Source organism: Talpa europaea, assembly GCF_964194135.1.
Source record: "Talpa europaea genome assembly, chromosome: 9".
Classification (NCBI taxonomy): domain Eukaryota; kingdom Metazoa; phylum Chordata; class Mammalia; order Eulipotyphla; family Talpidae; genus Talpa; species Talpa europaea.
In genome coordinates, this window is record NC_140076.1 from 16,775,162 (window position 1) to 16,802,488 (window position 27,327).

General features: G+C 38.7%; 1 protein-coding gene across 9 annotated transcripts in view; it reads left to right on the forward strand.

Moving 5' to 3' along the window:
• The window catches only part of EPB41 (erythrocyte membrane protein band 4.1), a gene marked incomplete at both ends in the record, with an annotated part of 80,342 nt that overhangs the window by 49,694 nt on the left and 3,321 nt on the right, over positions 1-27,327 (forward strand). For 4 of the 9 annotated variants that reach the window (XM_084243136.1, XM_084243138.1, XM_084243140.1 and 1 more), the window contains 2 exons: positions 19,759-19,887; positions 25,797-25,898. In XM_084243136.1, the coding sequence (XP_084099262.1) occupies positions 19,759-19,887; positions 25,797-25,898 (231 nt within the window). Of the gene's footprint in view, positions 1-833; positions 885-1,267; positions 1,397-2,283; positions 2,536-19,758; positions 19,888-25,796; positions 25,899-27,327 lie in introns of those variants that run through there. The other 5 variants (XM_084243141.1, XM_084243144.1, XM_084243137.1 and 2 more) reach the window with 4 other exon arrangements.

Sequence of the window (27,327 nt, forward strand, 5' to 3'; positions counted from 1 at the left end):
GAGAAGTTGATAAAAGTTGGTCCACTAAGGATATTTTTTTAATATTTTTCAAATGTGGTTAAAATTGGCAAACAATTCTCCAAATAGTGTTGAACCAGTTTTACTAAGAAAGACTGATTCCTGAATGACAGGAAGCGAAACAGAATTACCAGAGATAAGCTGCAGTTGTTTCTATTCACTGTCCTCTCAGCCTCCAATTGCCGTTATATAAATGTACATTAGTTTTATATTCTAAATCTAGGTAACATACCCTGAACTGAGACAGTGATTGCTTTCTAGAAATATTTAACTCTATCCATGCCTGGTTGCTTTTTCTTACTTGAGTAATCCTATCTGCAAACTATAACTGCATTTTTTTTCTAAAAGTTTTCTTTTTGATTCTGTTCAAGTAATAAAAAATGTTCAACTTCTTTGAAAAGTAACTTACTGCTCTCTTGGATAAGACAATATTGAATTGGTCTCCATTTCCAGAAAACATCTTATGTCTTAATAGAAACCCTTCAGAAATCATCTCAGAGCTGATTTGAGGAATGGTTGTGTCATACAGTGGACTTCAAAGAAATGACTTTTTATAAATTAAATTAGACCAGTGGGGAGTACTTGAGCAACTTTAACTCTGTGCTTATGTATATTACCCCCCTAAATGAATAATGGAATAAATAAGAACTGTACTTTGGTAACTTTTGATAGGACAATTCCACTTTCTGGCATCTTGACTTTTTCTTTAATAATTAGGACAATATTTCTGTCTTTGGGGATACCTCTTCCACCTTTGACAGCATTGTTGTTGCATTGTAAGGCAACTGAATTTTACATAATTTGTGTATAACCAGGTGAAGAAAACCTCTATCCTTCCCTCGGAAAGAAAGGTTGGTGGGCCAGAGGTAAAGCTGCTGTTATGACTTGTGCTTCTCAATCGGAATTTGCTCTTGTCATGGCATTAAGCAGATAATCCCCTCAGAACTGAACAGCAGCTGCTGAGTAATTTTTTTTTCTTTTGGCTATACTAGTAAATTCACACCCACAGCCTTTGGCCTAACACATAGCATTTCCACTGCTGCAGCTTTTGCAGCTTTCAATTTGCTTATTTCGGCGCATGGCTGGTTGAAAAAGCTGCATGAAGATATAAATATGTATTCAGAGAGAAAATGAATTTAATTGTACCCTATTCTTTTTATGTTGTCTTTCTTCTCCTCCTTTATTTTCATTTAAAAATCATTATAATTTTGCACCCTTTCTTTTCCTTTTTTTCTTTTTTGCTGACCAGTCCCCTAGCTACTTTCTCCCTGATACATATCACTTAGGGGTGTGCAAAGAACCAGTGTCAAACTTTCAGACTGATCAGAGAAGACTGGCTCAACTGAGAGAACTTAGGGCCAAGTTTTTCCTGTCATAGATAACATCTGTCCTGACTGGATGGCAGAGCAAAGAAACTGTAGTGGGACAAAAACTTCTCACTTGGACAATTGGGGAAAAAAAAAATTCCTTAAAAGTGTCAAAAATATTTGCTTAATGTGATGTATAAACTTTTATGATGGTTGTTAGTACTATTTTTCATCATGATTCTGAAAGAGGGGGAGGGAGTTTGCAATTGTTGAGATTTGTGGGATTTGGTTTTTCTTTTTTTCTGGATAGACCTTGGAGGCATATTTAAGCTTTTGTACATTTTTTCCTTTTGCTATCTTTAAAATGTATAGGATTAAGATTTTTATTCCCTTGAGCAAAAAAAGCTAACTACCATGCTGAACGAAAATGTTTTTTTTAAAGTCTATATGAGGAGATATGAGGATAACATTTTTTATTCTGCCATTCTATTTGTAATAAAAATAACTTTTCTGATGGCAAGAAGAAAACTTCATTATTGGCTTTGCCCAATTGATCTAAAAAAAAAAAATTGGCAGCACCAAACTAATGAAAAATGACCAAAAATTCATGTGTGAGTAGATTCAAAGGAGGAATACATACTATAAGGAAGTCCACTTTCCGGATTTCTGATTTTCATTCATTAAAAAAAGTTTTGAGATATCTTTTTAAAAATTTATTTTCTTACATCATTTAAAATTTTGGAGAGTATTTGATTTCTTCCCTCAGGTATAGTCCCCTGTTGAGATACTTTTATAGAAACTTTGCCAGAATAAATTGCCAAAGTAAAGAAAAATAAAGAATGTCCAAAAGACCTTCCCAAATCCTTTGCACATCCCCAAGTGTCATTTTTGAGCATTTTCCCATCTGTCATTTTGTTCATCTTTCTCTGTCTTTCTTGATCTTCTACCGTGAAAGCAGACACAGGAACGTGCTCTGTTAGTGCAGGATGAAGAGAAAATTAAAAGGCAAGCGAGATCTTCTGAAAGAGCCTTGTCCCAGCAAGAACATGAAGAAATTCTTCCCAAGGTTTCTATTCCAATCCCTGAGGATCACAAGTCTCTCAAAAAGTGCCACCTCTACTCTAGTACTTTTCCATCTCCTCGTATTCCTTTCATGATGTCTTTTCTCGTGGTTCTTGCGTTGGCTGTTTGGTGGTTGGTCTTTCTGTGATCGGAAACCAGGGTACACGACTGAAATGTCAAGACTAAAACCCTTGAACTTTTGTCATTGGCTTCTACTGTGTTATCACCTGTACAATGCCCTCTGATCTCAATTAGTTCAATATCCCACAGGAGCTCTTGTGGACATTTATCTGTCAATAAAATGTGATTCATTGTAGAATATATCTTGTGGGGTATAAAGGAGTAGCCATGGATTACCCAAGCTAGTCTTCCTTGATGAAGTTTAACAAGTTTAGACAAATCAGATTTAAGCATGTGGCAGGTTAGCACTTTCCCTAAAAGCTTTAACTCTTTTGTCCTGCATGTTCTTATTGTTTCCTATTGCTGTGTCCTCCTCTTCGATGTTTCACACAAAGCAGGATACTCCATAGAAACCTCTGATGGAATATTTTCCATATCTTCTATAGTCATTTGTGTGGCATGATCTCTATAGTATAAGAAAAAAAAATTCAACATGCTAACCTTTCAAAAGCCTTAAAACAATACATTCTAATCTAAGAATCCATAACCACTCCTTTTCTTGAGATATCAAACCAGTATATTCAAAGGCCTTTTTTGGAAAGGGCTTTTGACTTCTGTGGCCTTCTTATGTATATTTCTGAGATGTATTAGGACAAATGACTTTATTCTGTCTGGTGTAATGAAAAGATCTGCAAAGCTAAACAATGCCATCTCGTAAGTGAAGTGATGGTGATTTAAGGAAAATGGTGCTGGTGTCCCTTAGCCTCCAGCCAGGGCTGAATTTTCTCCCCATCTTTAAATGTCCTGGAACACAGATTTAATTCAAGATCTGTACAGAAACATACCTTCTCTGAATTAAAAGACTGTGTTACTTCTTTATGACATAAGTAATAATACTGCTAGAAACAATATCTAGCCATTATAAACTTACAGCATATATTGGTATACTTTGTTTTCACAATAGACTTTAAACCTGTTGGTTCTTACATTTGTATTCAAATCAATTGTTTTTAATTGATGGTCTTGTGAGTTACTGTTCTGTCGTGACAAGTATGTGTCCTCTGTTTGCATGTGGGTTTTTAAAATTTCCCCAAAGTAAATACAAGTGTGCTCTCTCTTCACAACACAACTTGGATACCTAACCTGTTATTTTTTTTAACCTCAATATTAATGAAATCTTGCATGTAGCTTGCTTTTTATGGCACTTGATTGTACCAATATGAATGATTTAGTTTATGTCTCAAATTTTTGTTTTGAAATTGAATTCAGAGGGTTATCAAACTGACATTATTGTACTTTGTTTTACTTCTCAACACTTTTTAGTTGATGAAACTTCTAAACCAGACTTTTTGTTTTAAGAAGATGATTATTAGAGCAAAGAAAGAGAACAGTAAAGCCAAGAATCTTTTGTGCTTCACACACCTTTGTGCTGTTGTCTCGGGAGACATGTAGAAATAACTCTCTGGTATTTCCTGAAAATTGCTTCTCTGTCATTATAGGCTTTCCCTAGAATGGGGAAAGAAGCAGGAGCGGGTTAAATTTAAAAATCTGGTGTATGTATATTTCATGTCACAGGCTATGTCTGTTTATAGCAAATATTATGTAACTAAGCAAAATATCGATTCACTTAAGAAAAGAGACCTCAAATCAACCTGAAATACTGCAAAATTACTCTCTAACATGAAGGAGATCACCATAAGTAACTCCCTTTTATCGGTGAAATAGAGATAAAGAGTTTTCTTATGAAATAATAAAACTATAGCATTGGTTAGTCTTTTAAATCTTTTTTTCAAAGAACTGTACAGGAAATAATCTTACAATTTTATTGATACTTTTATAACAGTTTCAGATTACATGTCCAGTTTTCATCCTTGTACACAGCTTTTTATTAATTAATACCGTAAACTTTACCTTGGATTTTGTTTCCCCTTATATTGAAATTGAATTAACCCAAGTCCATTAAAAGTCTAGTGTAAGCCAAATGTACTTTTCAGGAGTCCTCAGAGATCCTTACCACGGTCAGAGGAGAGCTTTCTTCTACTAATAGGGTAAGAATGGTCAAGAGGAGAAGGTTCAAGCCCTTGTACTGGATTAAGCTGGAAGTGCGGGCTCAAAAGATATACCCATCACATTATCAGAGGAAAAACATTGGACATTACAGCTCTGTATTACCTAAAGTTAATGCTGCTGATATTTGTAACACTAAGCCGGTAAATGTAGTCTTCGTTTTCTTCTCACATCACATTCCATTCTCAGTATCAGAGACAGATCCAAATAACTGTGTATTGGTTTTGCCCTGGTTCAGCTTTTTAATAGCATTCATAGTAAAAATACCTATTTGAACTGAAAGTATCGATATAGACCAATAAAAAAAACTCTTGGGTTTTTGCCTTGGTTTTGTCATCAGTCATTTCTAGGGTATCTGTGAGAAGTTCACTTAACTACTTGGTGCCCAGATTCTCTTTAGTAATGTGGAGACAAACCTGCCTCATGAAAATGAATTTGTAACATGTTCTAGGAGCCAGAATTTGTAACATGTTACTGGAACCAGAAGTTCTGGTTGTTGTTCAATTCTTATTTAGCTTTTGGGACTAGGGGGGGTGGAAATTAAAAAGCAAAGAAACATGCATAAGCTTCTTGAAATTCTAAATATAAAAGCAAGCAGTTTGTCTCCATCTACCTCTTAATTGATACTTGACCAAGCACTACTAAAGTTAAAAATATCTTTCCAGATTTATCATATTCTTAAGCAATTCATCTTACCCATGTACTTAGAGAGGACCATGTTGGAAAATAAAGCCTCAGCATCTATATTTTGGAACCCATCTTTTAGCTAGTTTCTTAGGCCAACACTTGAAATATAAAGGAGTTTTGGTTTGCACAGGCCAATTTCACTACTTGGTTACACATAACTTCAGTAAAAGTTTTGAAGGGAGAAAGTAATGGTTTTGTTGACTAAGATTAGACTAAGGATTATCAGTGGATTTGATTTCCAGTTACCATTGTAGATGCTAGTACATTTTTTTCTATTAAATATTATTGTAAGTTTTGCTGTGAAATTTCTGTGCATATAAGTTAATTCACCTTCTCCTACTTTCCTAAGTCATTTCTGTAATACTTCCAAGAGAAGCATTTAAAAGGACCCATGAGGTTCAGTTAGTTTTAGAAGGCATTACCAATCAAAATTTAACTTGGACTTTACCAGTGATCATGTATTTACAAAAGGAAGACAAAAAATTTAAAAATAATATGAAACTCTTTCTTATTGTTGCTTTTTTTTTTTTTTGCTAACACTATTGAGTATAAAAATTCTCTATTGAATTTTCTTTCCTTCTCTTCATAGAAATTATAAAATTCCAAACTTCTTTATAGCATTCTCTACCTATCGAGAAGGACTTGTTCACTGTTTTTATTAAACATAAAATTTTGGGGTTTTTTTTCCCTGCATTCAGATTACCACCTGTTGTTTGTAATTTTGACACAAGAAACAGAGACAAGTTCTTGCTTTTAATCTCTGTTTTGCATGGCATGCAGGAGAACCAGCCTGCCCCCTCTGCTCTGTGATGAATAGCCATGGGGCTGCTCTCATTTCTGCTGCTTTGCTCCTCCGGTCTCAGGAATTCCATTCTCTGCAGCAGAATGACATGCAAATAGACACATATTGGTGCAGATCTGGAAATGCATGCCTGAAGGGTGTTGGAGTGAGGGAGCCATATAAAGTTAGTTTGGAAGAGGAAGAGGGATGGCTGTGATCAACAGTTCCAATTTTGTGAAGTATTTCATAAATGAAATTCCTGTCACACCAAAACCTGAAAGACAAATGGAGAGTGAGAGAGAAAGTGGTTTAGTACTCCCACAGATTGGAGATACAGGCTAAAAGCTAAACAGTTTTAACAATAGCCTAACTGAATGTATAGGCGGCAGGTTAGTGAGGAAATAGATGCCTTAGGGTTGCTTCTCTTATCATTTGTGATTGATGTCCTAGAGGGCAGTCCTCCACTTTATCATAGTCAGAATCCTGTTTGGGGTAAGGAAGGGAAGAAAGCTAACGTTTCAAAGGTGAAAAGGCTGGAAGGCATAGTCTTTGAATGCAATAAAAGATGCAATTCAGTCTCCTCTACTGTCTCTTTAACAAACGGTTTTCATATGCCCAGGATCCCATCTCAGAACATGAAGAATAAGAATTAATGGGAAAACATGGTTACTTCTATCCATTCATTTTTTTCATTTGCTACTAGCAAGGCATTTTGCTATGTATTAAAGGGATGCAAAGAGGTAGCACTGTCAGAATTTTAAGTGGATATGTTCCTAATCAAACTCCTTTTCGCTTTAATGTTTGACTCTTCTGTACATCATTTAAAGATTTAGAGACCTTTTGGAGACCAAGTATCTTCCCAGCCTATGACTAAATATTTCCCAAGATATGTAACACATTCCATATATGAACAGTGCTAATTTTCACATACAAATCATTCATATATTAAATTAAAAAAATCACTTTCTCTGTAGCTTTTAAAACTAGTTCCAAAGCAGGGTATTCTGAAGAATTTTCTGTCTTCTTTCACATTATAAGCTCTTCACATAGTGAGAATTCCTGTCATGTTGGAATTAGTCAGTTCTTGCCTTCAGATGACCTGCCATCTAGATACTTCCCAGTCTTCCAGCCTCTATTCTGCTTTCTTCCTTTCTTTTTCTAGATTTCATTGTTTTTTTTTTTTTCAATCAGCTCTTTTTCTTTCTGGCCCTGTTGTGTATGGGTTGCTTCCCTGTGGTTTATTCAGCTTTAAGTCCCTACCCATTGACCAGCTCTCTCTGAAAGAACAATTTGAAGTTCCTGGAAATCTCAGTTTCTTCATGGATAACACTTGGGATTTTTTTTTTTTTTTTTTTTTTAGGTAAAAGAATCAGGATAGGACAGTTTTAGAAGCTTCTTGTAGCCCAGAATCTGTTGACAAGAAAGTGTCATTATAGTTTGTGGAAACATATCACAAAAAACCTGCATTCTAAGTTTGCTTGGCTATCTGACAGCCTAACCTTTACATACTTTAGCACTTCCAAGTGATTTGATTTATACTGGTGTGATATAAAACTATGGAAACTAACTTTTTAACTTTCTGATTATGATGTAGAAAAAGTAATACTACAACAGTTAATCTATTGGCATGTGTTCAATTCTCAGAATATTAATGTTTTAAATCACCTTGGAGCTCATTTGAATTATTTGTACCCAAGTTTTTAAAATAACTTTTTTCTCACCAACATAATCAGTCACTGTAACACATACAAATGTCACATCTGTTGGAAACATTTTTAATAGACTGAATTTGCCTTTTGTTATTATTTTTTTAAAGCACTCTACAAATTAGTCGTTATTAACCATCCAGTATTTCCACTCTGATCCTGTTGAAGAGTGAAGAATGGCGTGGGTGTGGTTATGTGGGTGTTTGGAGAGCTTGCTGCTGTAATGTAAAATTAACAGAAGGTCTATCACTTTATCTCTTACTTGACCTTGGATAAACCTTATCATTCTCTCACATTCTTAGATTCCATTGTATTGGCCAGGAGATTGCTTGAAACCAATACTCCCCATTTTGGAATGGTCTCCTCACTAGCTCAAAGTCTGTATGTACCTTGTGGTCATCTCTGAGCAAGATGAAAGTTTTGCAGCATTTCTTCAGTCTTGTCCATTTTAGGAATTTTTGAAAATGTTAACATGGAAAACAGTTTTCATTGTAAAGTTTTTTTAAAAAAAGAGTAGTTACAGTTAGTTAATATCTAGTAATAGTTTCCTATTGTATTTAGTTCTATGGAACTGATTTGCTGTTTTCTAGATATCAGACCAGGGCATAATGTTTTTCTTAAATGCTTACTACAGCTTTAACATTTTTGGAATGGGAATATGAGAAATTGTTCCACTAAATGATCAGTTTGTTTGTTTTTAACTATTATAGTTTCCATCTCCAGATCTCCACCTCAACCCTTCTTCCCATAATGAAATACATTTGACCAACCGATGGCTTCTGGTCTCCTAGATTTGTTTAGTATGACCTTTAATGTTTGCCCAGTCACTTTGACTTCCATGGCTCTATTCAGGTTTGAGAACACTCATTTGGTCTGTGGAATCCTTGCTGGTGAGTGCAGAGTTAAGGCAAAATTTTCTATTACCCAATAGCTAAAATTTTGCATCAGGCACTGATTTTGAAGCTGATTGCTTTTACATTCACCTATTCTGGGGATAATCTAATAGCAGCACAAATTTAGGAAATTATAAAAACTGTGTTTGAAGGGTAATTGTCATTGGCAAATCTTCTTGCCGGCATGTGTGAAAGACTGTATCATCGAGAGATTTTCCTATAAAGAGCAATTTAGCTGCTCTAGTTTAATAAAGGCCAGCATCTTCCTAAATAAGCTCCTTTATCCATATGTAATCTTTATATGCAAATGAATACCAGTGGACCATGAAAATGACTTTGAAATTCACGGAGAAGCTAGTAAGCACCACAAAGATATATCAATATTTCAAGCTAGGGACCAATAACATACAACTTTTTGTTTTTTTTAAGTGAGGGAAGGTGTAGATAAGAGAGAAGATTTAGAATGAAGAGAAATGTCTAAAAAAAAAAAAAAAAGGCACGATAGAGAGGAAAGGTAAAATTTTTAAATCATCTTTGCTATCCCATGCTTACTCTGTCGTTAGCTTATCCCCAATGTGAGTGTTTGTGATTTTAATGTACTTTGATTGGCCTGATTTTTCCATGGAAAGTGTACCAAAGCTATTATTTGTGAAACTTTTGGGGGTAGGGGCCCAGGGATGTGTTCCTTTTTGGAAACTTTATTCTTTGTTTGTGTCCTTTTTTGGCTGAAGAATGGGCTACTACTGCTTGATTTGTAATTTTAATGTGCTGTTTACATGTGGGTTTATACAGGACGTCATTACCATATCTGATTTGTCGTTTATTGCAAGTGCCCATTTAAAAGCATTAAACTTAACAAACTTTTAAACAAATCATCAGGTTAATGTTCCTGATTATTATCAACCAAGGAAAACAATTATATTGTTAATTTTTCAAAAGAGAAGTAAATTTACAATTATCAGTAATATATTAATGTATTAAGACGTATGTTTTGTTTTTTAGAGCTTTTCCCAAAGCATATAACATGCTTTTCTGAGACATAAACTATGAATAGAGAACAATGTAGAAACAAAGCACTCGCATTAACTGATCTTATCAGCATTGGATTCTACATTTTTTAGTTTGCATGTTGCAGATCATTTGGGGGTATTATTTAAATACAGTGTTGATAAATTAAGTGACTGTAATATTTATTGTTTACTTTAGTTAAGAACCAGGAGCTGGACTCTTCTGCTGGGTATCTTCCTTCTGTGCTTAGCAAGATAACCGCGATTCCTGCTGGTTCTATGGGCATTTGCAGTGCAAAGCGTTTCTTACTGGGTTTGCAAAGCAAGGGTAATGTGCTCTGTGGGTGTCTGTGTGTCTGTGCACACCCTTTCTCCAATCCCATAGCTACCTTCTGCTCACTCCCTTTTTCTATCAAGACTTTTTTTAAAACTATATAAATTGTGTTAAAAGTCTAATGAATCCCTAAATCCCTTTTTTCTGATGTATAGAAACACTGATACAATTTTAATGTGTTAACTTTCCCTAAGGTATTTGCCTTTCAACAAGCCTCAGAGTCATTGAAAAGATGATAGTGACATTAGAGAGCTGGTCACACGTGAAGCAGTGTTTACAGTTTATTTAATAGAATGGCAAACTAGAATGAGAAAAATGTAAAAACCAAAGGGAGTTTAATAGGTTTTGGTGGATTTAGTGTTCCTTTGTGTAAAATGACTACAAAGGTAATACACTAAATCTCAGATTCTCTTTTTATGAAAAATTTAATTTCAGGAAGCCAGATCTGTGGATATTAATAGAAGGATATGCTTTCAGCTTAGAAGCAGCAATAAATATATTCAACTTCAAACTGGTTGTAAATTTTGTGACTGATCAGAAATATTTCCCCTATTTTCTTTCTTAAAAGACAGTATGTATGTATGTATGTATATATTTGAGGTATATGTACCTCTAAACTGGTAAAAGTGGCCTGTTCAATGTTCTTTATGAGGATCTAGATTCAGGAATATTAAATCTTCTAGTGTACGTATCTTAGTTCTTTATCTATCATAGTTTTTTGTTTTTCAAAGTTCTGTGTGTTGATAGTCTGTAAAATATGAGGACCTGGCTGAGAACTTGCCAGAAGTTGCCAAGCTGGCAGGATGGAAGGTGATCAGCCTTAGTTAAATCCAGTCTTGGAACTAGATGTCTTTATTGCTCTGGCTCATGTTTCTTTGCCAAAGATAATATTTTAAGAAAGGTAAACCATTCTGAAGTGAAATATAACAGTGTTGGTCTATAATCTAGGATTATTGTTCAGGTCAAGTTGGGGGATAATTGGATCCTTACATTTGATATTCCTAGTTGACTTGAGCAAGACAGTGATCATTCCTTGAGTGTCTTCACTTATTTCAGAGGCTGATATCTAATAAGAAAATTTACTAGGAAATTAAAAACAGAAAGAACCACATTTTTATTCACATTGCTGAGAAAATCCTTGCCAGCACTGTGTCAGAACACATTAAACAAAAATGTAATGAAGCTACACCTTAAATTTGAGTTACTTCTTTTCCAACCAGGTATATTAAGTCTGTCGTTATAGACTTTAACTTTCAAAACCAGCTCACTAAATTATTAAGATTTTATATTCGGGCCTCCCCTGGTGGTGCAGCGGTTGAGTGCTGGGCTGCGAAGCTGCCCACAGCCTCTGCAGCGCTGGTTTGATCCCCGGCCGCCTGCGAAGGTCCCACATGGCGCAACAGACCTCTCCTGCCACTCCCACTGCTCCCCTCAGCAGTGTACTTCGGTCCTTCTGCCTGCTCTGCTCCCCGCTCTGGCTCTGGTGAATTCTCTCACCCTCCCACGCTTCTGACTGTACCCAGTGCTTGTATAAATAAATCTTTTTAAAAAAAAAAAGATTTTATATTCTCCATATAAAAGATATATATTTTAAATTTGGAGATATATATTTTAAAATGTACTTTCGTACATTGTTAATTTTCTTACGTCATTGCTAATTTTTGTATAATATTTGATTTCTCCCTTAAGGTGTAGTCCTCTTAGTTCTCCTACCAGCACAGCACCTGCACCAGTGATCCAGTCACCACAGTCCCTTGCACTCTTCCTTCCCCTGTTTTGATCCCTTCTTTTTCTCCTTCCCTGATGGATGCCTCAGATCGCTGGTTAGCTTGCAAGTTTTATCTTTGTTTTCCACCAAAAGTCTAGTTTCCATTATTCTTAACTGTTTAAAAAGCATAAAGAACATTAAGGATTTATTAATACTTCCTTCATAAATTGTTTACCAAACTTCAGGTTTTACAGATCACTTCATTATGGAACCAGATACCAAAACTTGCATGAGAAAATATTTTAATACCAGTTTTTAATTTTTTTTTAAGATTTATTTATTCATTTATACAAGAACCAGGGTACAGGCCAGATACGCGGGAGGGTAAGAGAATTCACCAGAGCCAGAGCGGGGAACAGAACAGGCAGACTGATGAAGTACACTGCTGAGGGGAGCAGTAGGCGCGGCAGGAGAGGTCTGCGTGCCTTTTATATTAAAGTAATGCATCTTCATTTTAGAAAGTATAGGAAATTCAGAAAAACACAGAAAAATTACGCTATTGGCAGCCCTATCATTACTATTTTAGTGTACTTTTATCATGTATATAACTATCCATATAGGAAAAAATCTTTTTAAATGGATAATAAATAGAACATAGTACATTATCAAGAGGAAAGTTTAGTTTTTGCAGCTGGCATACTTGCATTCTTCCTCATTCCATCATCTAAGCATGGTCCTGAGATGAAAGTACTTCCCTGAAGTCCAGTGACCAGGATGTCAGTGATACTGCTGTCTGTACCTGGTCCTTGTCTGCTCTAGAGAAAGATAGGATGGGAGATTCTCTTTGTCCTTTATATTGCCACCCAAAGGTAAAATTGACTGTCACTAAGCAGGAAACAAGTGATCAAATATGTGTGGGGAAAATTACCGCAGAGGCTCTTCAGAAAAAAAACCTACGTGACTTGCTCATGTAGCAAAATTTTAGAAAAATTTCAGGGATTTACTTTCATTGTGATGCTTAGAAGATAGTCTTGTAAGCATAACTGTGGTTCTTTTGATAGTTTGTACAAATGTGTAAGTTCCTTCACAAATAACCTGGAAAGAAAAAGACTCTGGATTGTATTTAATGGATTGGTAGCTGAATACTTAAAGACCTATATTCTGCTTTTAATATCAGGAATCTAAGTCAAGAGAGAAGTAATTTATAATTCAAAGGCACATGCATACACAGGGTTTGATGATTCTGACACATAATCCCTTTGAATAAGTAGCTTATAGAGAAAGCCTTTGGAAAAAAAATTCCAAAAAAAAAAAAAAATACCGAATTATTACACTTAGCAGAAGCCATTGACTTTTTCAGTGAAATGGAACATCTTCAAATAGTGTTCCTTCTCAATTAAATATTTGTCTAACATTCTTGTCGTATTCTTGATCCCAACAAGAGAGCATTGCAGTACTTTATGTAGGCAGCTGACCTTTCTATTGTAATATCGTTCCTCTTATAGATTCTTCCTTCAGTCCAAATAAGCAACATCTGAATTAGCACCGCTGACTCACTAAGTCTCAATTCTGTCTGTTACAGTGGATGGGTCCAGGCACAGCCATATATTTATTCAGATCCCAAAAAAGATCGCTTTAAAATTTCTGGGCCAATTTGGTATATGCAGTTGTTCAGACTCAACCCAGTGACCCTTACTGAAGGTCATAACCAAAGGCACAACACTGTCAGTTAAAATTCCTCAGTGATGTTACCTGCTAAATTAGAGGTGTCATAGTTTTTTTGTTTTTTCTTTTTTTTTTTGTGGGACCCTCGCCGGTGGCTGGGGAATGAACCGGCGCTGCAGAGGCTGCGAGCAGCTGCAGAGGCTGCTTGCAGCCTCGCAGCCCAGTGCTCAACCACTGCGCCACCAGGGGAGGCCCTGTCATAGATTTTTCATTTCCTTTTTGCCTCAGTCTTTTCTCCTGGCTTTCCAGCCTTCTCCTTATTTTTTTTTTTTTTTTAAGATTTATTTATTTATTTATACAAGCACTGGGTACAGTCAGAAGCGCGGGGAGGGTGAGAGAATTCACTAGAGCCAGAGCAGGGAGCAGAGCAGGCAGAAGGACCGAAGTACACTGCTGAGGGGAGCAGCGGGCGGCAGGAGAGGTCTGCGCGCCATGTGGGACCCTCCTCCGGTGGCTGGGGAGCAGCTGGGGATGGAACCAGCGCTGCAGAGGCTGTGGGCAGCTTCGCAACCCAGCGCTCAACTGCTGCACCACCGGGGAGGCCCTCCTTATATTTTAAAGTATAGTGTTGACTACTAAAATCAGACTCTGCTAAGAGGACTTTGGACAATCATTGTACATCTCAAAATTATAGCCAGGCTTGATATATTCTTTTAAACATAACTCGATAAGTCCTTTGGTCCTGTTTGCAATACTTTCTGTTGCTGTGGGAAGAAGTAGACTTTAGAACCAGAAACAGACCTGAATTTAAATCCCAGCTTCATCATTTAATAGCTCTAGTTACTTAACCTTTCTGTTTCTTCATCTATCAGAGGGTGAATTCATCCAGAAATGACGATTTTCATAGTGAGGTTGTGAAAAATTAGTCAGTTGTTAAAGTGACTAGTGCAGTACCTGGTAAATGGTGAACAACACACTAATGTGAGTTTTCCTATAATTTTGCTAACATAGGCGATAAAATGCTAGACTAGACAATGGATCTGGTCAAGTGAGTGGTTTTTATGTTCTTTCTAAACATGCCTGCTTTTTAAGTTTTTCAATAGCATAATGCAAAATAGAAGTTCCTGAGTCACCTGGTTTCATTTAGTAAATTTTTAGCTTTTTAACTGAACATCTGTTATGTGCCAGAAACTATGAGAGATACAGAACTAAGTAACAAATTTTTACCGCCCCCCCCCCCCAGGAGTTCATAGTCTAATGGAAAAGACAGATGACTGAACATTTTTTGTTTAATGGGAACAAAAGAGGAATGATAGCTAAACATACTCTAGCCGTCAAGGGAAAACTTTGACACTTGCCCTGAGTGTGGACTCCTATTGACAAGATTTACAAAGGCACGAAGGCTACAGAAAGTGTGTTATGTTCTAGAAACTCCGACTAGTTTTGAATTAATGGAGAGAAAGATGAGTATGGAGATATGACAGGTGAAGCTGGAGAGAAGAAGTTATACCTTAAAATAGTTCTAGGTCTTACTAGGATCTGAACTTTAACCCAAAGAACCATTAAAGGGTTTTAAACTGGAAAATAGAATTTTCAGTGTTTCATTTTAGGAAAAAACACTTTAGCAGCAGAATAAAGGATGCATTCAAAGAAAGTTTGTGATGAGAAGGAAGAAAGAGAAGAAAAATAGTTTAGGACATTATTAGTAAGCTGAGTGAGGCATTCTGAGAACATAAATGACAGTAGTAAATGTGGAAATAGAAACAAGCAGATGGATACGGGAGATATTAAAATGGAATAGAAATGACCTGATGATGTAATCTATGGGGTTTGGTGGATAAATTTAATGAGGGTATTAAAGGTGATTCTCAGGATTCTGGCATGAAGACAGGAGGGGTGATTGTGCCATTTTCCTATATAATAGAAATGACGAAGGAAGTTGGAGTGGCAGGATCAGGCAGCAGCCGAGATGAATTTAGTTTGGGGCATATTGCATTCCATATGCCAAGGGGATGCCCGGTAAGCTGTTGACTGTGTTGTTCAAGGGATCTGGGCAACAGAGCCAACTGGAGAGGCTGACTTGACCATATGTGAGAGTGTTATAAGTGGCAGTCCATCCAGCTGTTACCAGTTTTCCTTTTATTTCCAACAACTAATACATATTAGATGATCAGTAAATATTTGCTGAATTGATAACACAGCTTTTACTTTTGGACTCCCCTGTATGTGCTTGGACAGAAACTGATTGATCTATCTAATTTTATGCAGCAATAAGCAACTTTGGGCCAGGTGGTGCCGACCTAAGCAATGTTTAATTCACAAATGGCTTCCTGATCACAGACAACCACTTATCACTTGAGCGACTAGGACAAAATAGGCTTTTACTTGATTATCTTAGGATTTTCCTGGTTATTAATCAGCCTTCTCAGTTGTGACAAAATTATTTGGAGAAGTCATGAATTCCTCTCCATGTGAATGGATTTGGATACGATATTCAGTGTTATTAAAATTGAATAGATTATTAAATTGCTAGCATAGAGTAATTTGAAAAAGCCTAATTTATTTATTACCAGCTGATCCATTTTTGGACAATTCCATAACAGCTTGTCTGACTCAAAAAAAAAAAAAAAAACAGTGAAATAAGTGCTCTGGAAAGTAGTACAGTATGTTAATAACATAACAAATTAATTCTAGTGACCCCTAGGCCCTAGCATATTGTAGGTGCTCAGATAATGTTAGCTAAATTATTTTTTTAATTTATTTATGCATATAAGAACTGGGGTATAGGCCAGAATTGGGGGGGTAAAAGGATCTACCCGAGACAGAGTGTGGAGCTGAACAGGCGGCTTGACTGAAATACACTGCCAAGGGGAAGCAGAGGGCGAGTCAGGAGAGGTCTGCTATACCATGTGGGTCTCTCCCTGGCCGGGCATCAAACTCGTGCTGCAGTGGCTGTGGACAGTTTCATAGGTTGCCTCCTAACCCCTTGTGCCAGCAGGGAGGCCCCTTAGCTAAATTACTTTAGAATTCACAGGGTTTATATACACATGTTCCTGTGTTTGAGCCTCGGAACCGTGAGTCAAGCCAAAGTAGTATTCTCATTTTAAATATAAGGAAATTCATATATACTTGGCAAGAATATTTTATGTATTTCTGATATATCTACAGACAGAGACAGTCCTTTTTGTCATCTCTCATTTCCGTTTTTCAGGTCCTGAGTAATATTTATAACCAGGCAATGAGAGACCTGCCTATCTGAGTTCAGTTTGAGAACTGAGATACTCCTTGAATGTTTGCAATGCTCTTGAATGTTTGCCGTGGCTTAGAAGTACCATCAGCCCGAAATTCTTGAGAGCGGTGTATCTTTTCTTGCCTTACTAGCCCAGTATAAGCGGGTTTACAAATTAAAGAGCAGCAGTGATTTTTAAAATAGAATGCACACTGCATGGTTTCACTACTGAGATGGAAGCTGGTGCAAGCATATGTCATTTACTCCAGGAACACCTTTTTAAAAGATTCCCTCATGAAGTGTCTGTGTATGTACTATGGCAAGAGGTTGATTTCAGGCCTGAGTGGCTTATTTACAACTTTCTGGTCATCACAGCGGTTACTTTTTACAACATTTGGCTTCTGTTCAATTGTTCATTTTTCAGGCAGCCCATAATCTTTTCCTACTTAGTGTGAATTCCTTCTCTTCCACCTTTATTGCCTTTCTTTAAACTTGAGGAGTTGGTCCTTCTTCTGGGATGTTGTCTTCTCGCCCACGTTGTCTTGGAAGTACTTATTTTAGAACTGTTTTCCTGTGGTGTAGCCTGGGAGGCAACGCTCTTTGTTTCCAGGATTTCTCTCTCACAGGGCTCAGAAATGGCGTGTCATTAGTCTGTGAAGAGATACGGCTCAGCTGCTGGGTCACTTTTATCCTGTTTACAAATATATGTTTCACTGTTTTTTGATATTATAATTCATGCCATGAAAATGACAGGAATAAATGTGTGTTGGATATGCTCAACTCTAAATCCCTGCCAACCAAAGACTAGATTTTAGCTTCTTTTAGGGTCTAATGTATGTGTGGTTTGGAAATCTGAAACATTTTCCAGTGTGCATAGTAATGAGTTAGGTATTTTGGAGTACAGGGAAGCCCATGGTAATGTGAAGTACTTGGCACTGTGTGAGGTACATTGAAATTATTTCTCAGATTAGCAATGTTATAGAAATATGACCTAAATGAGATTGGAACAACTTAAGCTGCTGACATCTTTTTTTTTTTTTTTTAAGATTTCTTTATTTATGCATATAAGAACTTAGGTGTACGCCAGAGGTGTGGGGGGGTGAGAGAATTCACCAGAGAGAGAGTGAGGAACAGAACAGGCAGACTGACTGACAAACACTGCTGAGGGGAGCAGCAGGCGAGGCAGGAGAGGTCTGCTGCGCTATGTGGGTAGCTCCCTGGCTGGGGATTGAACTTCTGCTGCAGTGGCTGCTGATAGCTTCATAGTGCTGAGACTTAACCCCTTACACCACCAGGGAGGCCCTGCTGTTAACATCTTTAGTGAACAGTTCTTCCTTTTGATAAGCTAAGATTCTTGGTTTATATTAGTATTAATATTTGTGAGACCTCTTAACAATCATTGTTAATTCTCAGAGTTCATTATATTCCCCATTTATTCCTAATCTTCTTGCTTTTGTATGTGTTCATTCATTTGTAGAATATAAATGGCATTCGCACAGAGGAGGTGGCTGCTGTGGCCAAGGAGCCATCTACCAACCTCATCTCTGAATGGGAGGGCCCCAAGCAGTCAGTAATTCCTAGTAAGAACCAAATGGCCACCCCATCGGAGTCTCCACAAAGCACTGACTTTGGTTCCCTCTCCATAAACAGCAAGGAGGCTGAAGAGAAGGCACAGGGGGCAGCTGGCTCTCTTGATATTAAGGAAATGCCAAGAGACCCAAGAGGGGAATGTATAGGAGTGGAGGAACAGGCCAGTGCCTTAAAGTTCTCAGTAGCATCAGCTTCCTCTCAGCTGCAACTTGATGGAAAAAAGGCAGAGAGTAGTGAAGAACATGTAACACCAGGAGAGCCTCTTGGAAAGCAAAATGGATTTCTTGACTCTTGTGTGGGTAACCAGTTCTCCACCCTCATTCGAAGTTTCCAGGTAGTAACTGCTACAGTGATAAAGATCCAATGACTTACTTGGGAGAGGGCCAGAATCTGTTCTGTGTAGGAGGTGGTGGTGGTGGTGGTGGTGGTGGTGGTAGTAGTGGTAGTGGTGGTGGTGGTGGTGGTGGTAGTAGTAGTAGTGGTGAGGATAGTAGCCTCTGCTTTTTTTTTCCCAATTCACAGAATAAAATCGGAACCCTTGAATTACTTCTGAGACATTTATTCAGAGATATTAACTCTGTGGCTACAAATGCTTTCTCCCCTTAACAAAACTAGTGGGAGTGAGGCCATCTGTTTATCTTTATGAAGCCAATGTAAGTGTGTTCCTCTTTCCCTTGTTCTTATATCTGAAGAGGTGAATTTCTGAGACATCTGTGATGAGGAGCTTCAGTGTTCTGAGACCATGCTCAAACTTACAAATGCTTTTAAGTAAAAGGGGTAACTGATGTTTTTAATGAGTTTTCAGGCCCCAAATAATTATTTACACCTTGCACCATATAGTACACTGCCCACCACTCCCACTGCCCCCACTCACCCCGGCTTCCATGATCACAGTCACTAATCTCCTGTGCTGAGGTGGGTGCCACTTAATTTATTACAATCAAATAGAAGTTTTAGGGTGATTTATCATCTTGGGGAAGGTGAGCTGTTAGACAAGCAGCCTGTGATATTTTACTACTTTCGTTCTTCTGAAATTCTGAGATTAATCACCAGGTGGTGGTTGAACTGATTATTTTCTTTCCAGTTTCCCAAATGCTGTTTCTTCTCAATAATCCAAAGTGAATGTCTGACATTGATTTGAAAGAAGTTAATGAATTCCAGAGCATTCCAGTGCCACTGCTGTTTCCTGTACCATTCGTACTTAGTGGAGAAAATGTGACTGATTTTCTTAATGATAATGGTACAGTCACAAGGACAAACAAAAGTCAACGCTGTTTAGCAAATAGTTTTATATTCAAATTCTGAAGGTCAGTCTGAGGTGGTTTATATCACCAATCATAATTGATTTTCTGGCTTTGCATTAAGCATATGGAAGTGATTGCAGTGATGCTGTTCTTTAATATCCCTCATGCTTTCATACCGTCTTGTCGGGACCTCTGTGGAGTGATGTCCTAGTCTTGGGCAGAGATGGAGCTAGCCCTTTGCTTTCTTAGATCTGTCACTTTGCTCAAATCAATGTCAGAAGATTAGCTCTCCACAGCCTTCAGTAGAGACTCCTATAACTGTTTCTTTACTGCTTCACAGCCTCCCCTGGTGAAGACTCAGACGGTCACCATCTCAGATACTGCCAATGCTGTGAAAAGTGAAATCCCAACCAAAGACGTCCCCATTGTCCACACTGAGACCAAGACCATCACTTATGAGGCTGCCCAGGTAGGACTCGGCTGGATGCTTCAGACCCCAAGGCTGGCATGAACGTGATAAATTACCTTCTTTCCTCATGGGGTTTCTAATCGGGTGCTGTAAATAAATGCTTAGTTCTTCTGGGACAGTTCTTTTTAGAAGAGGTGACAAGATTATAGAACTGTGACTAGCCCAAAAAGTACTTTAATAAAAGCAAAATTGTCTGGGATCTGACTACTTAGATCCACTCAGTACTGTTAGGAAATGCAGTCTAGTACGATGGTTAGGAACACTGGCTTTGTGTCAGACAAACCTGAGTTCAGGTCCTGGCTCCTCGATTTACTAACTTAAGCAAGTAGTTGAATGTTTCTGAGCCTTAATCCCACCAAACTCCCTCCACACCATGAGGTTAGTGCCATGATTTTGTTAGGAGGATTATATAAGATATAATACTGTGTGGAACTTACGTGAACATCATATCTGATATCATAAAAAAAACTGTCATAATTATAATCAAATTAATATAATTAAAGTCACATAAGAATGTATTTAGGGCCTCCCTGGTGGCGCAGCGATTGAGCTCTGGGTTGCGAAGCTGCTCGCAGCCTCTGTAGCACCGGTTCGACCCCTGGCCTCTGGGTGAGAGTCCCACATGGCGCGCAGACCTCTCCTGCCGCCCGCTGCTCCCCTCAGCAGTGTATCGTCAGTCTGCCTGTACTGCTTCCCGCTCTGGCTCTGGTGAATTCTCTCACCCTCCTGCGCTTCTGACTGTACCCAGTGCTTGTATAAATAAATACATAAATCTTTAAAAAAAATTATTTAAAATTTTTATTTACTTCCTACTTTCAATAAAATTTCTCCTTCATTTTCAGTAGTTTGAATGAACTGGGATGGCTTTATACTTTAGTTCAATTGTTTTTCTTTGCTTTTTTTTTATTCGTAGAAGCCCAAAATAAGAAAAACATTTCTCTCTCTAAACTGAGCTGTTAATTCATTCCTGTAACAGATTTTTGTTAAGTATTTCTATATTAGGCCAAGGCCACGTACATGGTATACATAGGCCCTACCCTTCAGAATTACCTTCTAGTAAGGAAAGACATGCATGCAGTAAAAGACTTAAACGCATAAATTTCAGGCATTGATAAGTGCTATAAAGAAACTAAAACAGGATAAAGAGTCAGTCCTTATGGGATCACGTGAGAGGTATCTACTTTGGGGCTGAAATAGTCAGCAGAATTCTGATTAGGTACCATTTCTGCTGAAGCCTGCATGATGGGGAGGCAGCGGGTGAAGCTCTGACCAGGTAATTTCAGATCCTTTCAGTTCATCTTCACATCACCATGAATTGGATGATGATACTCTCCTTCAGGAAACAGTGCAGCTTGTCAATGAAAGGCATTTACTTTGCAGTTAGACAAACAGGCATGTATCCTAACTCATGAACCAAGTGGATAACTTTAAATAAATTGCCAGTGTCTCCAAGTCTCTGTTTCCTTGGCTGTAAAATTGGAATAATAATACCTACCATTAGAGAGAGAGAGAGAAAAGGAAAAAATACTACTTACCATCACAAGATTTGGTGTATTCATAGACATTCAGTTAACACTAGTCTGCTTCCCCCTTCTTTCTTGTGGTCTGGGGTGTGAAATTTGAGTTTGGTAAATAATAAAAAATTGCCTGAAGTTTTTAGTACTGGTAATAAAGAGGCATAATTAAAGCACTGATTTTGGAGGATGATTCATAAAGCTGTGTGCTGAATACAATAAGGTGGGGGAATGCCTGGAGATAAGAATAGGACTTTGGCAGATCTGAGGAGAAGCTTGTAGAGAACTGAAGTGCAGCCTGAGGAATGAGGAGAAAGCTTTGCCAAGAGCAACAGAATTGAATGAATAAGACTCGACAGTGAAGGGCTTTGAAAAAGGAAGGAATCGGAAATTACTTTAAGATTGTGCACACTCTTAGCCAGAGGACATAGGCAAAGAATTACCTACCTTTGAGAAAGAACCCTTTAAGTCATCACTATCATGGAAACAACTGAAATGTTCCCTCAACTGGGAACAGGTTAAATAAATGATGGTACCTTTTTTTTTAATTCTGATGGGAATAATGTGCATGATAAATTAGTAAATGAAAAAGCACAGTATAATGTAGCATAAATGACATGCCACTATGCAGAGGAGGGAAAACACTCTACAGGAAATATAGTTCTGTGTCCTTGATGTGCATAGGGAGATGCTATTTCTGATCAGGCCCTCAGAAAACAAGGCACCCAGGGGTGGCCTCCGAGGAAGGGATCTTGGGCTGCAGCACTGTGGTCAGGGGTGGGAAGGAGACTGACCTTAGACCATGCACCAGCTTAATGGCCTCAGAGTGTGCATCTAAGTTAAGTCATCACTACCAAGAAGTTACCTAAATGTCGATCAGTAGGGAACAGGTTAAATAAATTATGGTACATTCAAGAAGATAATGGTATTCTTTTGGGAATAATCTACATGATAAATTGGTAAATTAAAAAGCTAAATACAATATATGGTGTGGGTAATATGTAGAAAAAAGTGCCTGGCACATAATAAGCACTAGATTATTATTTGCAATTGTTATTATTCACCATAACGATTTCTGCTTCTGTTGTTATTATCCTGACCAACAAGTAAAGCCCAGGAACTTTCTTTTTTTGGTCCACCATTCCCTCGCCTTGAGTAACGTGGCGAAAGGAGATGGGAATCGAAGCAGGATTGTGTTTGTGTGTACATGCCTGTATGTGTGCCCCAGGTAAAGTGTGCAGGTGGTGAAATACAGAGATTATACATGATCCATTTGATTTGTTTTGACAGATGTACATACCTGTGTTACCAGGACACATTCGGGATAGACATTTCCATTACTCCTGAAACTTTCTTCACAGTCTTTTCTAGTCGGTCCTCCCTCTCTGGGCACTGATTTCTCCATCGCTTAGTTCTGCCTGTTCCTGGACTTCATATAAATGGAAGTCTACAGCAGTACTCTTTCGTAGTTGTGTTTTAGATTCATCCATGTTGTTTGAACTCATAGCTCATTGTTTTTTACTGCTGAGTAGTACTCTAGTGTATGAATGTAAAGTGTTTATCCTTTCACCTCTTGATGGACACTTGACATGATTCCAGTTTGAGTCAAATGTGAATAAAAGTGCTATAAACATTCATGGACAAGTCTTGCTGTGGACATATGCTTTCACTTATCTTGGGTAAATACCTAAGAGTGGGAAGGCTGGGTCGTAGGGTAAGTGTATGTTTAACTTTATAAGCAATTGTCAAAGCCACAGTACCATTTTGAGGAAACACGGGCAAGAGGGTCAAAGAAGAGAGGCCCCATGTGGGAAGAGTGTAGATCAGAAATCATAATATTGTCTCTTCCATCTTCCAACTTCTTCAGAGCTGGAAAAGGAGGGTGGTGGGAGGAAGAAAAAGAGTCACAAGTTTAGTAAAGGAGGAGCCCTTCAAAATGGGTTAGCCTTCCTGACACACAAATGAATTTCCTTATAATAATTTATAAAGTATTTTTGTGTCTAAATCCTTTTCACCTTCACAACAGTACTGTTTTGTACGCAGAGCACATCAGGATTGCCTGTTATAAATGGGAAAACCAAAGCTCAGAAGTCAGAATGGGGCCTCCCTGATGGCCTAGGAGTTAGGTCTCAGCATTATCACTGCAAAGGCCCACCATGCAGACCTGAGTTCAATCCCTGACCAGGGAGCAGACCCACATGGCACAGCAGACCTCTCCTATCTCACCCGCTGCTCCCCTCAGCAGTGTATTTCAGTAAATCCACTTGCTCTTTGCCCCACTCTGTCTCTGGTGAATCCTCTCACCTTCCCCCCCACCCCAGCACCTCTGACCTACACCCCAGCTCATCTACACAAAAATAAATAAAAAATCTTTTTTAAAAAAGTCAGAATGGCTTGCCCACTAATCATCATCTGAGCTGAGACCCACACCCCTGTCTTCAGACAAGTTTCTTGCCCTAAGTCCTAGTTGAAACACTTACTGCTTTAGAACTTTTTTTTTTTTAAGATTTTATTTTTATTTATTTATGCATACAAGAGCTGGGGTGTAGACCAGAGGTGCAGGGGGTGAGAGGATTCACCAGAGACACAGTGAGGAGCAGAACAGGCAGAGCTACTGAAACACACTGCTGAGGGGAGCAGGGGGCGAGGTAAGAGAGGTCTGCTGTGGGGCCAGCTCCCTGGCCGGGGATGAACTCCTGTCACAGTGGCTGGTGACAGCTTGATAGCACTGAGACTTTAATCCCTGCGTCACCAGGGAGGCCCCTACTTTAGAACTTTGACAACTAAATTAACCTCTCTGGACGTCAGTTTTCTTAACTCTGCAGTAAGTGAAATACTAGAACCCATTTCAGATGGTGAAGGATATAATTGAGATAACAGTTGCATTATGTAACCGGTACTTGGCAGGACTACAGTAAATATTTCTTGAGTCTGAATCTAAGGAGCTAAGGGGCCTGGGCTGAGGGGTGCTAGTGGGCCAGCCAGTCACACATCTGGTATGTTGGTGGCACGTGTGTAACACTACCGCTTCTCAGTCGTGTCCTTCTCTTTCCTTCAGCCTCCTATCTGGACGGGAACTCAGCCAGGGACTCTTCCTAATTCTCTTCTCCTCCTTCTGTCCTCCCACCACCAATATCTCGAAGTTTTAGCTCAGTAAATGTGGTCTCCTCCTGTTCATAAAAAGTTCGGAGTCCCTGCTTATAATACAAATGACTTACAAAAAAAGGCAGAGAAAGATAGTAACCAAACATTTTTACTGCAGGGTTCTTTATGACAATAACTGCAGTTCTCCAGCTCCCCCTCTAAGACAGTGTGCAGTACCCGTGCCAGGTATTTAAATAGGTTGCTATTATCTGAGAAGCACGTTGCTGGAGGCAGACTCCATCCTCCTACTCTTGGTTGTTTCCATCTTGGTCATGGGGTTATCAGCCACTCAGAGTTTACCAATGGCCAAAATGATTGCTGATAATGTTCTTCAGACTGTTTGGCCCCTGCCAACCATCTCTTCCCTTTTTGCTAATGTTATTTCTCAGCCTCATCATAATATAATTTTGTAGCCATAGAGTAAGCTCTAGAGAAACAAGAAATAGCCCTGCTCCCCATTCCCTATATAGATTACTTATAATCTAACATTTTAAATACTTCTATACCTCTCTTAATAAGGAGACCCCATTTCACTAATAGTTATATTGTCACAGTGTCATTAACACATGTGCGCCTTAAGGGACAGTTCCTACCTTGTTGGCACCAGTCTCCCATTTCAGTCTTCTGAGAAGGTTGCCTGAGACTCCCTGGCCTCTTCAACTCCAGCAAGGACCTTTCCCAGTCCTTTCTGGAAAGTTCTGCCTTGTGATTCAGAACCTACCCATGCCTTAGCAGCAAAGAGTTTTCAGTTTTCCCACCTTGGGAAGTATGATGAGAACACCATATTTGTAGCAAGGACAGGTGTCACTTACTGCTTGTATTCTTGGAAAAATCATTCACCTTTTCTGACTGATTTTTCTTACTTATTTTTCTTTGGAAGTGCTAATAAATCTCTGCCCCATTTATTTTTTAGTAGTTGTGTGAGCATCAGGAAAAATAATGTTTTGGAAGGTATCTGTGAACTATTAAGGCTGTACACATGTGTGTAATTAATATCCCTCTTGTTGAACTATCTACACTCCAGCCTCCCCTTTCTGATCCACTCTCATTGACCCAATGCTAGGGAAATTGGGCCCATTCAACTTCTTTAAATGGAGTCTTATTTCCAGGAAATTTATTAATTCAAGATCAGCGCAAGGGAATTGGGCTTTTGCTTTAGGGTGGACAGCTGAAGAGCAGAGTTGCATCCTGCAATATTGGCCCCCAAAACTTCCTGAGAGGCCTGGTGATGAGCTGTGTTTCCTTCTGCAGGCTGATGACAGCAATGGGGATTTGGACCCAGGAGTCTTGCTGACCGCTCAGACCATCACCTCCGAGACCACAAGCAGCACCACCACAACTCAGATTACCAAGGTAACAGCAGCTAGACCTTCTTCCTGGGATCTGTTCGCATGCCAGGCTAGCTGCCTCTGCAAGAAGGACCCCAGCCTCAAAGCAGGGATTTTCATCCCTACAGAGCCAAATTATTCCAAGTGTCCTAGGTGACGTTGCCCTGCTGCTTCCTCCAGCATTGAACCCAGGCGTGTTCCTGCCTGCTTATAGTCTCAAAAGTCACATGTGTTTGTTCTCTTGACATCCTGTCTGTCTCTGGTCAGTGAGTCCCATATCTAACTGTGAAGGTAGATTTAAAAAGTCAGTTTAAGGGCAGAAAGGACTGGTATTATTATGCAACCATATTTTTGAAGCCAGAATTCAGAACTCTGGGTCCAACAAAGAATTTTTATGTTATGTCCAAGGTCAAGAAACTATAGTTTGGGTCCTGAAATATTGGAATTATTAGAATATATGTGGAGGGCCTCCCCAGTGGCGCAGCGGTTGAGTGCTGGGTTGCGAAGCTGCCCGCGGCCTCTGCGACGCCAGTTCGATCCCCAGCTGCTCCCCGGCCACTGGAGGAGGGTCCCACATGGCGCGCAGACCTCTCCTGCCGCCCGCTGCCCCCCTCAGCAGTGTACTTCGGTCCTTCTGCCTGCTCTGCCTCCCGCTCCCGCTCTGGCTCTGGTGAATTCTCTCACCCTCCCGCGCTTCTGACTGTACCCAGTGCATGTATAAACAAACAAACAAATAAAAAATAAATAAATAAATAAAAACATGCCTCTATAAAAAAAAAAAAAAAGAATATATGTGGAACAAGAGGGAGAAATTATCTAAAATTAGAACTGCCCCCAGAAAATCAAAGACAGTCCATGTTTGTTATAACACAAGAGGTAAGTGCCTGTTCTTGTAAGCAACCTAGATTCCTGACCAAGCTCTGTCATCAACACACAGAAACTAGAAGCCTGGGACTTGATGTCTAGAGCTTGGTTTTCTTCATCTGTCAAGTTGGAAAACTTACTCCCACTGGGGACATTATTTGAAGATCTTTGACATCAAAAATATGAAAATGCTCTAAAACAGGCTAATTTCAAGCTGTGTGATATTTTTGCTCATCATCTTCTAATTTTTTTCCTCTTAAAAATAAGATGTACAGGAAAAGAGCCAAAAGAAATACCTATTTGGTTTACTTGCTGAATTTCTGTGGTGTCCGGGAGGGGAAAAAAAGGGAAAGGTAAATAAATAGAGAATTGTAACTTTCCGTTTAGCTTATTAAAAATGTTAGCAATCCAGGGAAAGAGCGTTATGCTCGTTTCAGACAGTCCAGCCAGGATTTTGGATAGCAGGTGAGAAAGCTATCCTATAAGTCTGCCCCCACCCCCGCAGGTTAAAATGTGGAGTGGAGCTTCCAGAATAGTCTCTTGCTCTCTCTCCCTCTTTCTCTCCCCCTTCACCTCTCCTTCTTTTCCTT